Source organism: Olea europaea, chromosome 3, assembly GCF_002742605.1.
Source record: "Olea europaea var. sylvestris chromosome 3, O_europaea_v1, whole genome shotgun sequence".
NCBI lineage: Eukaryota > Viridiplantae > Streptophyta > Magnoliopsida > Lamiales > Oleaceae > Olea > Olea europaea.
In genome coordinates, this window is record NC_036239.1 from 18,430,665 (window position 1) to 18,447,865 (window position 17,201).

Genomic DNA, 17,201 nt, shown 5'->3' on the forward strand with positions numbered 1-17,201 from the left:
CTTGGAAACTCAAAAGAGTAAGAATTTTTTTATTTGTATACTGATTTTTGATATTTTGATTGATACTTGTATTGTTGTCAAATGTCAATTGAATGGAAAAATTATTTAAAATTTAAACTGATCAATAAAGTAATATCATGTGGTAAAGTGTAAATTAAAGTGTACATTATAGCGTATATGTTGTAAGGTTCAAAGAACAAAAACTTTGCTCTAAACAGCTGGCGGATAAATCATTACCAGACACGCATGCGCTCTCCAACCATTCTAGTTCTAGTTGGTAAAAGAGCAGTAAAATAGTCAATCTCAAAGTTACATTAAAAAAAAAAAGAATGATGTATTGGAAAGACAGGTGCTTTGATTCTAAAGAATTGATAGAAAATTTACTTGACAGTCAAATTGTCACTACTCACTAGACCTTACCTTTTGGAGATTGCCCATCACCTTTTATTATTATTATTATTATTATTATTTTAATTTAGTTTTATTATTATTATTTTTTTAAATTTTAAATGGGACTTCTTACACACCTACTAAGTCCCTGTTTGTTTCACATTAAAATTTAATTTTAATCTAAATTCAAATCAATAATTAATTTTAACTAAAAATTTTAACCATACATCAATTTTTAACAAAATTTTAATCTTCACAAAACAAGGATTAATTTTTTTTTATAAAATGTTTTTATATTTGAATAAAATAAGATTGGTTTAATTAAGAAATAAATTTGTGTTAGATTAATGTTTATTATTTGGAAAATGCTATTTGTACTCGGGTGTGTAAACACCCGGATACATGTAGTAAAGCCCTTATTATTTAGTTTTCCATTCAAGTACAATGCGTACGGTAGTTGACAATTTATTCTCGATAATTTTGAAATTAAGTAAATAAGTTATATGTCATTTTGATCAATATATAGGAGTTTTGTTCAAGTCTCATAACTTTTTTTAATAATTTGAAATTAAAGTCAAGTATTAATTTACCCCCTGTTTGGCCTCCATATTTCACATTATAATTTTTTCTCTTATTTTTATATGTACAATTTTCAATAAAATAATATTGCATGTAAACAAAAAATTTTATCATCTTTTTTAATCACAAATTCTTCAAAAAACATTATTTTAAAAATTATAATACCAAATAATAAAAATCAAACACGGGCTTAATTACAAATTTAGTGCATGTTTTGTTTTGATTTTTCATCCAAAATGTCAATTTTTTTATCATTATTTTTTTAAATCAGCCGTCATTTTTTACTTCTTTTCTCACAAGTGAAATCCCATTTTCTCTCTAACAATAAAAAAATCAATTATCATAATTACTATCGAACAAGACCTTAGTAAATTATTTGTTTAGCATCATCGACCCATTATTTTTGCAGTCAAGTAACTTTTGAATTGTGGATTTCTTTTATATTTTTATATTCTTCATAAGAGAGAATAAAAAAGTTGAGTTGACTAATACTTTGTATGCTGAAAAGAATCACTAATCCAAGCTTCTGGCGCAAACCAAATATTCAATTTGTTCACAAAAAGACAAAGTAATAGTGGTGATGACCACATTTTTGAATTCATGCCTTCGTGCCACAATACGATATTGATATTTCATCATCAATTTTTCACTTTGATTGACCCTACAAGCTTTTCATTGAAAAGTAAAGGTGCATAGTAAATGTTGCCCTTTTTTGGAATAATTTAAAAAGTTGTTAAAAAGACGAGATCAAAGACAATAATTAATTTTAATGATACATTTTACGAATGACAAGATTCAAAATTTTTACAATATTTTAACTTTATATTTCATCAAATTTTATCAAACTATGTTAATTTTTTTGATACAAGTTCTGTCAAACAACTCTGGAAATACGAGGAAGTTCTTAAGAAGTGAAATATGAAATACAATTGGAAAGTTCGACAAGAAAATCCATCGCGATATTTGATCGATAGAAAACTATTTCCTTCGATTTTAGTGTTTACTTTTAAATTATCTGAAAACTACGCACAAGAACAAAAAATTTGCCCCGTTTTCATTAATTTCATAGTGATTGCATTTTCATTTTGCTTTTTGTAGTTATATGTTTATTCAATATCATAGTTCTTTAAAATTATACTTTCATTCTTCGAAGTATATTCATTGAGGTAGATTAAACTTTTAGAACTCGTAATATTATAATTAAAGTTATTTTTCCAAAAAATAATTGTACTAGTAAAATAATAACTTCAAACGTTATTTTTACCAAAATAAGCAACATATTTAAACATGACCAAATATGCTCTTACTAATCACACAAGTAAACAAAGAAGTAAAGAATGAAGTTTCTTGAATCATAAAACGTTTCTAAAATTTCAAATTTTTTCTTTATTTTTACGCTTTTCAACATTTTAATATTATTAATCCCATTCGGTTATAATCCCTTAATTTGTCTTAAAACCTGAATTAATTACAAATTGAAGTGCCCTTCGAAATTACAGGTCAACTTTTTCTCTGCCCTTTTTCTGTCAACAAGCTGGACTCTGATTTTGTACCCTTTTACAATCTCAGTCAAAATGCAGCTTTCGTTATTTTTAATTAATTTTCATTGGACTTAGACCCCGCCTACAAATGGCTGTTTTTCAGGCACATTCCCCCCACTTTCAGGTGTTCTTTTTGCTGTGCAATTTGTAGCCCATTTTGGCATTTTCCAGTGGAGTTAGAGCCATTCCTTTCATGTTTTGATAATGTTTACCATCTGAGATTAAGGTACAAGAAATTTTATGGGTTTCTAGTTTTCTTGATTATGAGATATCTAAATCTTTAATTTTATTTTTGTTTGCTTTTTCTATTGGTTGCATTATTAAATTCAGTTTCCTTATTGGGTTATTCTCTTCTACTTTTATGAACCTGGATTTGTGAATCTTGAAATATGTATAATTTGATTATATTTCCTTTTGTTGTTCTATTTTTTGCTTATTGTTGTCAAGTTAACTCACTTTCATGATTTCTTATTTGGGTTTAGATCCATACATTGTGAAAAGCTTCAATTTTATCTGAATCCCTTAGCTGGAGATGATAACAGATGGGACAATTATCTTTTTTTCTTTCTTTTTGCATATTTATATATCTCTTTTTTCTGTTTATTCTTCAAGCATTATATATTAAAGTTGTTGTCTTGATTGTGGTATTTATTGTTTTACATCTTGTATCTAAAACGGAAATAGAAATCTGTACTTTGGCAAATGTAAACAGAACTGCGTAAAGAGAAGTTACTGCAAGGTTTCTCGATAATTAAGAATATTTTCCCTAATACCATCGTTTGTGCACTCATTTAGATTTTCATTGATTATGAGCAGTTATTTATGTCTGAATTTCAATTGCAGGTTGGGATTGGGTATTGAACAGTTCTAGTTTCACTTTGAACATGAAACCAAAAATGAATAATTGCTGGCGCTCAATTGTGCCCCTTCATTTGCAAGGAGAATCGGCAAACGACTTCTGCTTGTTTCCTAAAGTGAATTCGGCCAGCGATAGCCCCCAAAACTTTCCCGTTTATCTCAATGTATATGACTTGACTACGGTAAATGGTTACTTCTACTGGGCTGGCGTTGGTATCTTCCATTCTGGAGTGGAAGGTAGGTTATGCTCTCAATTACGAATCATGGTTTAGTCAGTCTTTTTTGTGCCCCTTCATTTGCAAGGAGAATCGGCAAACGACTTCTGCTTGTTTCCTAAAGTGAATTCGGCCAGCGATAGCCCCCAAAACTTTCCCGTTTATCTCAATGTATATGACTTGACTACGGTAAATGGTTACTTCTACTGGGCTGGCGTTGGTATCTTCCATTCTGGAGTGGAAGGTAGGTTATGCTCTCAATTACGAATCATGGTTTAGTCAGTCTTTTGATCTCCAATTTTTATTCCATAAGAACGAGATTTTTGATTAAGTAAATCTTCTGTTACTGGCTCAACTAGATCGTAACCTCTATTGGGGATTAAGCCCAATTCCCTGTTTGCAGGAGCATAAAAACAGAATAAAATGGAAAAAAAGGCTAAGCCACCACTTAGATTTATTGTGTTTCAGCCTCTAGTTTTTCGCTATAATGGAGATTGAGAGAAAATGAATTGTCACACCTCTCAGGCACCACGAATGGCTACTTCAAACCTTCTTTTATACTATGAATGTTAGTTCGATGCCTTGTGTCTGAAATACTCAACATACCCCTTGAAAATATTCTTAATACTATGAAATATCCTTTCATATCATAAAAAATTCTTCTATACTATGATTATTAGGGTGGCGTAGTACATGTATGGAACACCCATATGCCCCTTGAAAAATTATTCCACTTGCCCAATATTAGGTCAATTTGCGGTTGAGGGATAAGTGTACGATATGACTAGATTCTATATTGTCCAACCGCTGCAAGTTACATTATTATCAATCTTACTTTTTTGAATTGCAATGTCATGTTTAATGTCTGCTGTATGGATAGAACCATTGCAGTCCTGTTAAAACTGCAAAAACATTATAGTTGATATCTGTATGCATATAACAGACAATTTTCACGGGGGTTGAGTTTGTCATTTGCTGAAGTTGAATGCATATTCTTAAATTTATCCTCAAAAGCTCAAACTTGTAGAATGAGTAAGAGGAATGGCTCAGGGAAATTCAGACGGTCGTCATTCTGGTCAGCAGATCATCAAATGGCACACAATCTATTCTTGATTTTACAACTTCATCAATTGTTTTGTCACAACCTCCTCAAATCCATATATGAAAGATTCTATTAGACCAGAGGCTCCTTAGGGTTTCTTGGACTTCTTGAATTTGAATATTTGAGTTTCTGCAAAAATTGTTGTCTGGTAAAAGATGTCATAACAAGAACAAACAAATTTTCACATTATTGCCGAGTAAAATTTGATTTACAAAAACTATCTTTTGATTTTGGACATTGCATATGTGGTTAATGAATTATATTATCAATTGGGCGATACATGTATCATGTACGTAATCTTACCTATATACATACACTTGCATTTGCTTTAGACATGCCACATGTTTGCATTGGAATCTCGCTTGGTGCTTTTTGAGTCTTGTGATAGAAAAATTCAAAGATTTTCAAATTTTATCATTTACCTTTTCTTTATGTGTAGGCTCTGTGATTTTTTATTTTGTCTATAAATCATAAAACACAAATTTCTCTTTTTTCTGATTTTATTAGTGCATGGCATTGAATATGCTTTTGGAGCCCATGACTATCCTGCAAGTGGCGTCTTTGAAATTGAACCGCGACAGTGCCCTGGTTTCAAATTCAGAAAGTCAATTTTGATGGGGATGACGTATTTGAATCCTAACGAAATTAAAGAGTTCATGGAACGCCATGCTGCTAATTACTATGGGGATACATATCACTTGATTGTGAAGAACTGCAACCATTTCTGTGAGGACATATGCTACAAGTTGACAGGAAACAGGATACCAAAATGGGTGAATCGGCTGGCTAAAATAGGTATCTAATCTTCATCATAATGCAATATTTACTGCACCTAATGATGCTCCATAATTTGCACGGTTCTGATCTGTAATTCCTCATATATAATCTGCACTACCACCTAGTAGACATCAAGAAAATAATAATAATGAAACCCCTAGAAAGAAGCCAGTGATGCATTTCATCTGAAGATATCAATTTGGATTCATGGAAATTCTGCTGTGTAATAAGATTTCCTTCTAAAATATATGGTTTCATTTTGTCTTTTGCTCTTGTAGGTTCATTCTGCAATTGTATTCTTCCGGATGCCCTTAAAACATCTCCAGTTCGACATGGTGCAAATTGTCAAGGCTTTGGCTGCAAGAAGAAGATTCGACGAAGCTCTTTTGGCTGCTTTTCGTCTATTTCCATTCTCCAGAAAGAGAGAGAAGTGTCTATATCTTCACTGTTCTTACACTCCCACTATAAAGGCTGCCTACCTCCATGGGAGTTGAAAACATCTGCAAGTAAATCTTCGAAAGAGGGATGAAAATAGCATCACATAGTTTTAACAGGACATTTTTTTTTTTTTGGTGTGGATTCCTGCAGTTTTGTCACAACCAGATTCTGGCTTTTACTCATCCATTAGCCTCTGCTAGGTAAAACATTTGCAAGTTTCTTGTGTTTGGTTACACAGAGCACCAGTCCTCTGTTATTTGGCTTTGGCTTTGGCTTTTCTGTATCTATGGTGATGTCCGTATTCTTATTGATGACGTGTTCCAGTTTCAATCTGCAGAACTGTAACTTTGATAATTCAAAGTAAAAGGAGAGTTTATATGGCACTGCTGTACTGATGTTACTCCTATTATTATAGTGTAATTTCTGCGCTAAACTAACTTAATATTTAGTTCACTGGAATCTATTGGCTCGAGTTTTTCCTGCAATTCATATGCTTGCCGGGAAAAATATGAAGAAGTTAAAATCTTATTCATTTTACTGGGGTGTACTACCTTAATATCCCGCATAATACCCTAAAAATAGGAAGATGATGGCCCAAAAACATGAATGGGTAAGCTGGCAAAAAATCCTCGAACAAAATAGCCATTCTCCATGAATTTATGGTGCGAAGATTCAGAAAAAGGGCCTTCAAAATTAGTTGATCGGACAGATTTTGAGGTTAACATTGCATGCTGATACCAACTTAAACAGAATCGAACAAGAATGCTATCACGATTCTTTGAACGACCAAATTACAATGAACACATCAGTGTAACACGGAATGAAAGCAAGAATACTTAGTCTAATTAAGACATAAAACCTATACTAACTAGGAAATATTGTCCTTAATTAATTAGCATGTAAACAATAGCATCTTCAATTGAAAAGAAAGGTTATGCTGAAAATAATTCTAATGTTATTTAAATTAATGGTTTCCATTTGGGTTAATTTCACAAATGGTCACTGAACTTAGGCAAAAATTACAAAACGATCACTGAAGTTTAAAACTTTCAGTAACGGTCACTTAAGTTTTCAGACGCTTTCAGAAATGGTCACTGAAATTTCAATTTTTTCGGCTACTTTTGCAGCAATTTTTAGGCCATTTCCGATCACCGATACCGTCAAATTTTGATATCGTTGGAAAGACCACAGTGTCCTCTTCAATTACCACCCCAAATCTCCCCATAATTCCAAGGAGTTCGACCAAAAAATCGTTGCAAAATTCGCCCAAAAATCGAAAAATCTGTCCATATTTTCAGATTTTTTGGGCCAATTTTACGGTGATTTTTCGATGACTTCCGACCACCAAAATTTCTAGATTTTGATACCATTAGAAAGCCCACAATGTCCTCTTAAATTACCATCCAAAATATCCCACAAACTCCAAAGGATTTGGCCGGAATAAACCCACAAAGTTGGCTACCCAAAAAGGTGAAAATGTGGGCTGATTTTTTAGGCTACTTTTGAGGCAATTTTCCGACAACTTCCGACCACCAATGCCACTGGATTTTGATACCGTTGGAAAGCTTACAATTTCCTCTTCAATTATCATAAAAAATCTCCCCCAAACTTCAAAGGAGTCAACCGGAATAAACCCACAAAGTTGCTACCGAAAAGGCGAAAATCTGGGCAGATTTTTCAGATTTTATGGGCTAATTTGAGGCAACTTTCCGGCAACTTCCGGCCACCAATACCATTGTATTTTGATACTGTTGGAAAGCATACAATGTCCTCTTCAATTTCCATGAAAAATATCCCCCAAACACCAAAATATTCGGCCGGAATAAACCCACAAAGTTGGCTACTGGGAAATGCGAAAATCTGGGCAAATTTTTCAGTTTTTTGGGTGACTTTTGCGACAACTTTCTGGCAACTTCCGACCATCAATTTTGCCGGATTTTGATACCGTTGGAAAGCCTACAATCTCATCTTCAATTACCATCCAAAATTAGCCTGTTTGGTGGTCGGAATTCACAGGAAAATCGCTGCAAAAACCTCCCAAAAATCTGAAGATTTTGGCAGATTTTCAGATTTTTTTGGCGATTTTTGCGGCAATGTTTCGGTCAAATTCCTTGGAGTAATGGGGAGATTTTGGATGGTAATGGAAGAGGACATTGTAGGCTTTTAAACGGTATCAAAATTTGGTAATATCGATGGTCGAAAATGATAGAAAAGTTGTCGCAAAAGTAGCCCAAAAAACTGGAAAAAAAACTTCAATGAGCGTTGCTGAAAGTTTTTAAACTTCACTGACCATTTCTGAAAGTTTTTAAACTTCAGTGACCGTTTTTGCAAGTTTCTAAATTTTAGTGACCATTTTTGAAAGCGCCCCAAGACTTAAGTGACCGTTACTGAAAGTTTTAAACTTCAGTGACCGTTTTGTAATTTTCTTTATAGGTCAGTGACCGTTTATGAAATTAACCCGTTTCCATTTTGATTCGAAGAAACCGAGACAATCATGGATGGATAATGCAGAGAATCTGGCCTTTACTCAGAATAAGTTCCATTTAATAAGAAGAAATGCCGTGCTTCAATCAAAACTGTTTTTGTTGCTCTGTGTTCGTGGTCATCTTAGTGCACGAACATGATAATGTGATAATCTTGAGCTAAGTAGCACGGATATGACATTAACACACGATAGGAACATGTGACACACACACGACACGAAATAAATACTCTTTTTTTTTTTTTCCTCAAATAAAGAAAATTGACTTAGTAGATGGACAATGTGAATTTGGTAGAACATTTTTCATATTAATCCGATTTACAAGATGAGACTTCCGTGTCACTGATGTGTTGTAAAGTGTTTCTCATGTGCTAGAAATAGAAAGAATAAAAACTATATTGGATAGACCTCATGCCATGTCGTATGTGTCCAAAGAGTGTCCTAAATTATCCTTGAGTTTTGGAAGTTTAAAATATATCAAAAAATAGGACATATTGTTGGTAAATTTAGTGCAAATTATGCTATAATTAGGACCGAGTTTTGATTTACAGATAAATGTAAAAAGAAGAAGTTAGGTTGAAGTAAGAGTTCGGTTCTTCCCTCTTAAGGTGAAATTGTCATACACAGATGAATTCGGTTGTCAAGACATGTATCGAAAAATAACACAACTACCTTTGTACGTTTCAAATTACAAAATCAACGAACGAGATAGCATTTCGTACTCTCTTTGTACGAACTTAAACTTTATTCAGAAAATTATTTCTGGACTAAAGTGATTTATGCAGAAAATATTAAGACTAGCTTGTGCAAATATAATGTTTGAAAAGTTGAGTTTTGTGTTTTGACAAAACACAAATGTCGTGTAGAGGGAAGACATGGTTGTTGAAATATTTCCACGACGAGATGTGACTGTTCGAAAAGAACATGTTAAAAAAGACAAAACAAAATTGTCCGAAAAGACATAAGTTTTCAGTCAAAAATATTTTAAAATATTCCGTCAAATTCCAATAATTTTCATGTTTTGAGCGGTCCAATTGCATCATAACTTGTTCTGTTTGAATTAAGCTCTTGAAAATAGTTTCTATGCAAGATTTGAAAGAATTACCTTCTATAATCTATTGAATATTTTGATAAAAGTTTCACAGGAACAAAATAATTATAGAAATAATATTGGAATGACAAAAAAAAGAATTACTAAAGACAATTCTAAATGGAATGTAATGACAAAAAGTCATAAATAAAAACTTAAATTTATGGACAAGATTTTTTATCTTGGTATTGTATTGAAATTCGTAATCTTATTTCATGACAATTATGACGTAATAAGATATTTATCAACATAATCACATAAATAATCAAATTCGAATCATATTATTTAACATCACTGATATTTTCTAATATTATTATATTTTGGCGTAATTTTTTTTCCTATAGTTAAAATTAAGCCCCTATCAATTATGTTTTCAGGCTCCATTAGTGACGGACGTAGAAATTTTGAGTTAGTGGAGCGATATTTTCCTTTCAAATTTCAATTGTTGGCAACCAGTGGCACAAGGCAAATTTGCAGTCAGCAAATGAACGGTTTTCTTTTCAAACTTTGGTGTTCGCACTTTGCCGTTTGGTTTGTAATGAGTTATGGGTTTACACCCATTTTTTTTTTCTGTTTTCAATTTTCAATGTTTGTTAATTAATGGAATTGGGAGTTGGCTGGGAATTGGGTGGGTCACGTGAGAATTGGGAATTGCTTGGGAATTGGGTGTTGTTTGGAATATTAAAAAAAATAAAAATAAAAATTTTTTAAAAAACCTGGTGGGCCACATGACCCACCAGGTCCAACAGTGGGTTCGCCCTTGGGCTCCATCATTGCTCTCTAATGAAGTAAATCACATTTCGTCGCAAAAATATGGAAAAAAATGTTTTTATTCTTTGATATATTAGGGTACGTTTGATCGTCAACATTTTCTATGAAAAATGTATTTTTTCCACTCAAATTCTTACTTTTGTGCTGTTTGATTATCATTTTTCTCCATTAAAAATATTTTTACACTTTTGGTCACGTGACCATATTTTTCTCAAAATAAAAGAAATTATTTTTTTTAGGAGGAGTAAGATTTTATTGTTCAAGGAATTCACTCTCTTTTTCTCTCTCACCTATCCACTAATAAAAAAAGGTAAGTATAATATTTTCGAGATTAAAAATTAAATTAATTAAAAAAATTTAATTGATAACTTCCATGCAAATAAGTTTTATACAATTGAATTGCCTAAAATTTATTTTATTTCCATGTAAATTTTATACTTGCAATCAAATGCATTTTTAATTCATTTACAAAGCATTTTTCAAAAGCAGAATCACAAATTTTATTATCGGAAAAAACAAATTAATACACGTACAAATGATGGAATTAGACAAAGTATTTAAAGATAAAGAAAATCACGAGGCTTATCACGAACAACACAAGTGATTGGGACATACGTGGAATTTGTTGATAAGAATTTATTGATATACGTGGAATCGTTTAGAACTATATACGGTACTGCAGCAAATAGCGTGTGGCCACGTGGATTATGGTGGCGTGTCAGCTTCGAGTCAGTTACGGAACACGCGGCTGTTTTTAACGGCTTGCTTGATTGTTCTGTTGCGAACTTTCAGCTGCTTTTCATGGAAGTCTCCTGAAAACAAACATCCTTAGTATTTATTAAAATAACAGAAATGCCACTTTCAAGAAATTATCATTTGGACTTCTGTTGCTTCTTTTCAGAAGAGTCTGCTTCGTACATATTATGGACATCTTTTAAAATATTAATTTTGAACATTTATAAGTGGATTAATTTTAAGTAATTTTAGTACCGATTTTTAAAACAATTCAATCTATAGTGTTTATAAAACATAGACCGCTGTGAGGAAAATTTGTCACGTGATATTGCTTTTTTCTTTTTAATTACCGAAACTTGGTAATTGTACAAAAAATACGGTTGTGATTTGATTGTATAGCATTCTTGTTATTTAGCCCTGTTTTGATTTAGATAAAAATTAGATTTTAATCAACTTTTTTAGCTAAATTAAACATTAATTGAAATAAAAGCTCGTATATTTAGGATGGTGCAATGAAGGAGTTATAAATTGAACTTTGCTACATGTACAAAAGAAATGTACAGATAGTATTATAGGTAAACAGGTGGAAATGATTCACTGGGTCTTGGACAAAAAACAGTTTTGTGATCGTCAATGCAGACATTAATTTTGTACAAGGAGTTCAACTTAGTTGGACTTTTTTAACATGAAAGCTGTCTGCATTTTGAAAAAAAATTACTTGTTCTTATCCCAAATGAAGGATTTATGAATGACTTTCCTAGCAAGTCACTTTCTTAGGGTTCAAATTAGTATAAATATCCAATTTAACATTGTAGCACAGAGATAACTCAATAAACAAAAATTGAGTGTATGGTTTGATACATTCATCAAGATCTTATAATAAGGTGGTTACTTCAAGTGGAAGATTCTAAAGATTGCAAAGGTTAGTGTTGAAGATTATTTGCATCTCTTCAAGCTTTCTCCAATTATGACTATAATTTTCTTTCATAATAGTAGCTTCATTGTAATTAGTAAATGCTTCAACAGGCAATTTGAAATCTCTCTATTTTTTCCCCTTCACTTTGTCATAACTCTTACAAATAGAATGTATAGTTAAATCATGCAAAGAGGTGATTCTCTATAGAAGATAGATAGCTCATAAATGAAAGGATTAAACTACTTTTACACAAAATGTGTGCACCTTGATTGATACCTTCCTATATTTTAAAAATCTGATGGTCAATTGAAAAAGGTGTTGTTAAGATCAATGTACCAAAATCTGTCAACTCACATGGATGTAGACCATCGTGTCAACCTTTAAGTAGATATAACATGGTCCTAAATGAAACGTATGAACCAAAAGAGGTTATCTTATTCGAATTTATAAGTCAGGTAGTAGGACTTTTGAAAAGTCAAAAATTACTTATGAGACAAAGAAACTGTTTTTAAATATGTTTAGACAATTTTTTGAAATTGCTTTATTTCACTATAAAAGTTTTTAAAGAAAACTGACCTAAAACTCATTTCACCATCTTTATTGTCGATTTTGTAATGGAAAATCTTCTTGAGTTTATTGTTTAATAAGAGAGGTCAAATAGTTGTCAATAATGTACCACTTGTATATGTTAAGTGGTGTCTAATGCATTAAAACCAAATATTGTTAGTAATTCAACTCCAACGCGGTGGATGTGCATAACTATTCATATTGTGTATGCGTTTCCCACTTGTTCAAGAGTCTCATATTTAGTGACGGAGTCACGAATTAAATCTAGTGGGATGGATGTGTGTAGTTGTTCATATTGTGTATTTGTTTCTCAATTGTTGATCAATGAGTCTCATATTTAGCGACGGAGTCACGAATTAAGTCTAGTGGGAGTAGAAATTAACTATAGGAATTTATTTCAAACAAAACAATACAAACTAAAATTAAAACTATAGCAAATTTTATACAATTGTTCTCTTTGAATTTTCATACTTTGAAAATGCCTATATGACATCGTTTTCAACTTTATCAATTACATCTTTTTCAACATAAACAATCAAGCTGTCATGCATCTGTTGACCTCAAATTAACCATACATGCTTTAAATTATGCATATATCCACTCAAATTAAGAAAATTAAATTCATATTAAATATAAACACATTAAACCCCTGTTCGGTTCAAATAATAATCGATTTTTTAGTAGATTTTGATGAAAATTGATAAAAGATGTGATTGAAAAGTTGTGAATCCTATAAAATGTCAAAATAGCTAGCTCACTTTTCTATTTTTATTTTTTTACTTGAAAATAGTTAATTATCTGAATGTAAAACAATATTATGCTGCTTTATATTAATAAATCATCTTTAATATTATGTATCAAACGTGCCCAGAATAACTTATGCCATTCTTGGTAACGAGTAGTAAATAGGAAGCTTTGGACGTTAACAACTTTAGAATTTTATTTGTCTCTCTTAAAAGAGATGTATGGCTTCCAGATGTAGATATACATGCATGGAAATACATTGGTTTCCCGCGTTTTCCACATGCAATCTCAATTACCTAACTCAATGCGTGCAAGCTATTTCTCATATAGTCGCCGCCACCACATTATTTTCTTGGTCCCTTAACTGTTTCATTTCTCTTTAAGCTTCTTCATTCCTCATCTCTCTTCCTCTCAATATATACTTACATTTTTTTTTTCTGTTCCTTATATTTCCAAGGGCTTGATACCTTAGTCGACGAATTCTTGCTTGTCATCGCCACGAATTCTATAAGTAAGCACCAATTCAGATTCTTTCTCTTGTTAACTTTTGTGTTTTTCTCGAGCTTATCTCCTAGAAATCTATGAAGTAGGGTTTTACTTTAATGGATTGAATTACTTCTGCAAACTTTTGTGTACAATTGTGCACGCAATTATTCTCTTATAAGATTTCCTTCTTCAAAATTTTCACACTTTCTGTTAAAGCAGGAACCTTTTTTTGAAGCAAGCAGATAAAAGAAAATTATGTCGATTTCTCAATTTTATTTTATTTTTTGGTTCAATTTGTGCAGATCGAGCCGGACGGTCTCTGTAGACAACACGTTTGCTATCTTTAAAAATAGTTGTAGAGTGCAAGCAATATAGATCTGAATAGGCACATTAATGGGAAGTCACGTGAGCAAGAATAAGCCTGGTGAAACTTCAGGCACAGTCAACAATCTACAATACACACCTGAGCTGAATTCCTATGAAGCTGCCTGCAGGGTTGATGCAGATTTGCAATCCTTTGATACGACTCTCCAAGAACGAACCAATAACGTTATCAGTTCTCTAGCTGTCGGGGTAGAAGTTCGAGCTCTATCTGTGGATTCTTTGAAGGATGTGACGGAGTGTTTGCTGGAGATGAATCAGGAGGTTGTTAAGGTAATCTTGGAGTGCAAGAAAGACATATGGAAGAATCAAGAATTGTTTGAACTGGTCGAGGACTACTTCGAGAATAGCTTGAAGACTTTAGACTTCTGTTCGGCATTGGAGAAGTGCCTAAAGCGTGCTCGTGATAGCCAATTGCTTATTCATGTCGCGCTTCAACAGTTTGAAGACGAGGATGATCCAATGGGAGGAAATAGGTACTATTAAACTATCTCATCTAGCTTTGACTGTATTTGATTTCTTTTCATCTTTCATCGTGATACTATTGTAAGTATTATGCCCTAGGTCCAATCGATTTTGGACATAAATACTTTCATATATAATTAATGCAATTAAATGGCAGATCTATTATTTAATTAATAGACAATTAAATAAATAATAGAGTCCGTAGATTCAAATATTTGTAATTTATTAATCACAAGGAGTTGTGATTGTGAGATACAAATTACATCTGATTGAATCTTAAATCATCCGTGGTCGTAAGTAATAACGAGATACGGATATCGTTATTACGGATAGACCATCACGTGTGGCATTTCTTACTTGTGAAGTAAGTAGCTGATCTCACAAGTTAAAGTGTGGTGACACTTAAATGAACACGTGGATGTTTGTTATAGAACAAAACATTGGAGACCCGTCGAGAGATTCCACATGGATAACTATCTGAGTGTCGGTGGTTAATCTCTAACGTTCGGTAGTGAAATTGGTCCTTTGACTTGAGGTCGTCATGGTACCTTATATGAGGACAGTCATACTTTGGCGGTGTTGGATGTTGCTCTGAAAAGGGCCGTTAATACGACATCGTTCGGGTACGTCAAGAATCGTATGAAGGTTGTGATTGATCAATAAAGGATTCGTCACTCTTAGATAGTAGGAGATTATGATCTGCGTTTCATTCAATTAAGTCAATGATGAAATCCTTGGCCAAGGTGTACTCATAAGTCGAAAAGGAGTTTTCGATTTATATTGACTTAATAGTGGAGTGAAAGATATGATCGATGATCGAGATTGACACAATTCCATATCTCGTAATTGATCAGATCATATTGACGAAGGGATTATAGTTTCACGGTAAACGAACGAATTTGGTTTTGTCATACCACGTAACATTTCCCCTCACATGTATTGCCCTGACACATTGCTAGATATCAATCAGGGACAATTGGATTTGTTATTTATATTTTCGAATTAATTAATTGGATTAATTAATTCACGGACCGGGTTTAATTAATTGGATTAATTAATTATTGGGCCGGACCGGGCCGAGCCTATTTGGGTTTATGTAAATACATAACTAGGGTTTGAGGTCCATTAAGGTTTTCATTATTCTTGCTAGCACAAGAGAAAACCCTAGAGGCTGCAATCATTTTCTCTGTGTGGATCATCGTTGGAGGCTGAACAATTGGACAGCTGTGGTGGCGAATCAAAGTTGTGGAACGAAAAGAAAAGCAAAATGATTGCAGATCTGAAAAAGGTACAATGTTATCACAATTCCTAACCAAACACAATGAGATCTATTGGATGGGAATCGAAATAATTTAATTTTCCGCTGTGCATGTATAAGTAGATTCCCAACAGTGGTATCAGAGCCTACTTTGTGTTTGTTAGAAATTGTTTAATATATTTGTGCAATCAAAAGTTGATTGTTATCAATTTTTCATGTTTCTAGCAATTGAATAAAATTTAGTTTTCTTAATTTTGAAAACTGATTTCGAATTTAAAAAAAAAAAAAAAATTGTTTTTTTTATTTTTGGATCAACGGCAGGCTCCACAGCCGGCGGGCAGCTGGCAACAGCCGGCGGGAAGTGGAAGAGAGCGGCGGTGGAAGAGCAGGGCGACCGGCGCGGTCACTGCTGGAAGAGCAGCGGCGGGCCGCTGCCAAATTGCAGCACGGTCGCTGCTGCTAATAATAGCAGCAGCACCGGCTGCTGGGCAGCGCGCACGGCGCGCTGCTGTGGGTTATGTGACGCCGGCATCGACCGGCGTCGCCAAGAAAAAAAAAAAAAAGGGAGGGGGAAGGAAGGGTTGGATCTAGGGTTTATTCTTCCATACGGGTGACAGAAATTGGAGACGGGGGCTGTGATGCAATTTGAGAAATTGAAGGCCCCTCTTTGCAATTTAATAAAAGGGGTCAAGTTTGCAAATTTTGAAAAAGGACCTGTTTCTGTAATTTGTGAAATTGGGAGGGCCAGTTCTGAAATTTTCGAAATTGTAAGGTTTTAATTGTAAATTTTAACTTGGGTTAAATTTCAATTTCCAAATGGTTTTGAATTTGAATTTTGAATTGATTTTAAAATTGTACTATAAATGGGTTTGACCCATAATTTTAATTTTTGACCCAGATTTAAAATTCTATTTAAAGTTGACGACTTTTTATATTTTCGTTAAAATTAGATTTTAACATAAATATTAAACTTTGACCCTAAATTGAATTTTATTTTATTTAGGAGTTTTATCCTAAATTAAAATCTTAATTCAATTTAAGTTAGAATTGGATTCTAATTTAATGTTTAATTAAAATTGGATTTTATTTAAATTTTTCACCCAAAGATATTTTAGAAATTAGAATTGGATTCTAATTTGACATCTAATTAAAATTTGATTTTAATTAAATTGTCACGCCAAAAATTAATTCTTGAAATTAGAGTTTGACTCTAATTTGCTATTTAATTAAAATTAGATTTTAATTAAATCAATTTACCCTATAATTTATTCCAATTAGAATTAGACTCTAATTTGGTGTTTGATTAAAATTTGATTTTAATTAAACTGGTTGACCCTAAAAATCTTAGATTTAGAGTTTGACTCTAATTCTACTATTTAATTAAAATTTGATTTTAATTAAATTCA

The 17,201-nt window shown here is 32.6% G+C and overlaps 2 protein-coding genes across 3 annotated transcripts in view; both read left to right on the plus strand.

Annotated features, from left to right (window-relative positions):
* The first annotated feature begins 2,467 nt into the window (after nucleotides 1-2,467).
* On the plus strand, nucleotides 2,468-6,280 carry LOC111388299 (deSI-like protein At4g17486). Its single transcript, XM_023012979.1, has 4 exons — nucleotides 2,468-2,736; nucleotides 3,354-3,605; nucleotides 5,193-5,480; nucleotides 5,741-6,280. The coding sequence occupies exons 2-4, from the start codon at nucleotides 3,395-3,397 to the stop codon at nucleotides 5,989-5,991; spliced, it is 750 nt and encodes a 249-aa protein (XP_022868747.1). The 5' UTR covers nucleotides 2,468-2,736; nucleotides 3,354-3,394; the 3' UTR covers nucleotides 5,992-6,280.
* A 5,533-nt stretch (nucleotides 6,281-11,813) lies between these two features.
* The window catches only part of LOC111388309 (UPF0496 protein At4g34320-like), an 11,937-nt gene continuing 6,549 nt past the window's right edge, over nucleotides 11,814-17,201 (plus strand). The window contains exons 1-2 of one of the 2 annotated variants that reach the window (XM_023013002.1): nucleotides 11,814-11,900; nucleotides 13,994-14,548. In XM_023013002.1, coding sequence (XP_022868770.1) covers nucleotides 14,085-14,548 — 464 coding nt within the window. In that variant the 5' untranslated portion in view covers nucleotides 11,814-11,900; nucleotides 13,994-14,084. Of the gene's footprint in view, nucleotides 11,901-13,641; nucleotides 13,717-13,993; nucleotides 14,549-17,201 lie in introns of those variants that run through there. The other variant, XM_023012993.1, reaches the window with a different exon arrangement.

What these genes read in the sequence shown, in the direction of transcription:
- LOC111388299 (XM_023012979.1), top strand. Translation starts at nt 3,395, where the DNA reads ATGAAACCAAAAATGAATAATTGCTGGCGCTCAATTGTGCCCCTTCAT. An exon ending in CTTCCATTCTGGAGTGGAAG is followed by an intron (nt 3,606 to 5,192) that starts GTAGGTTATGCT and finishes TGATTTTATTAG; the next exon opens with TGCATGGCATTGAATATGCT. An exon ending in GAATCGGCTGGCTAAAATAG is followed by an intron (nt 5,481 to 5,740) that starts GTATCTAATCTT and finishes TTGCTCTTGTAG; the next exon opens with GTTCATTCTGCAATTGTATT.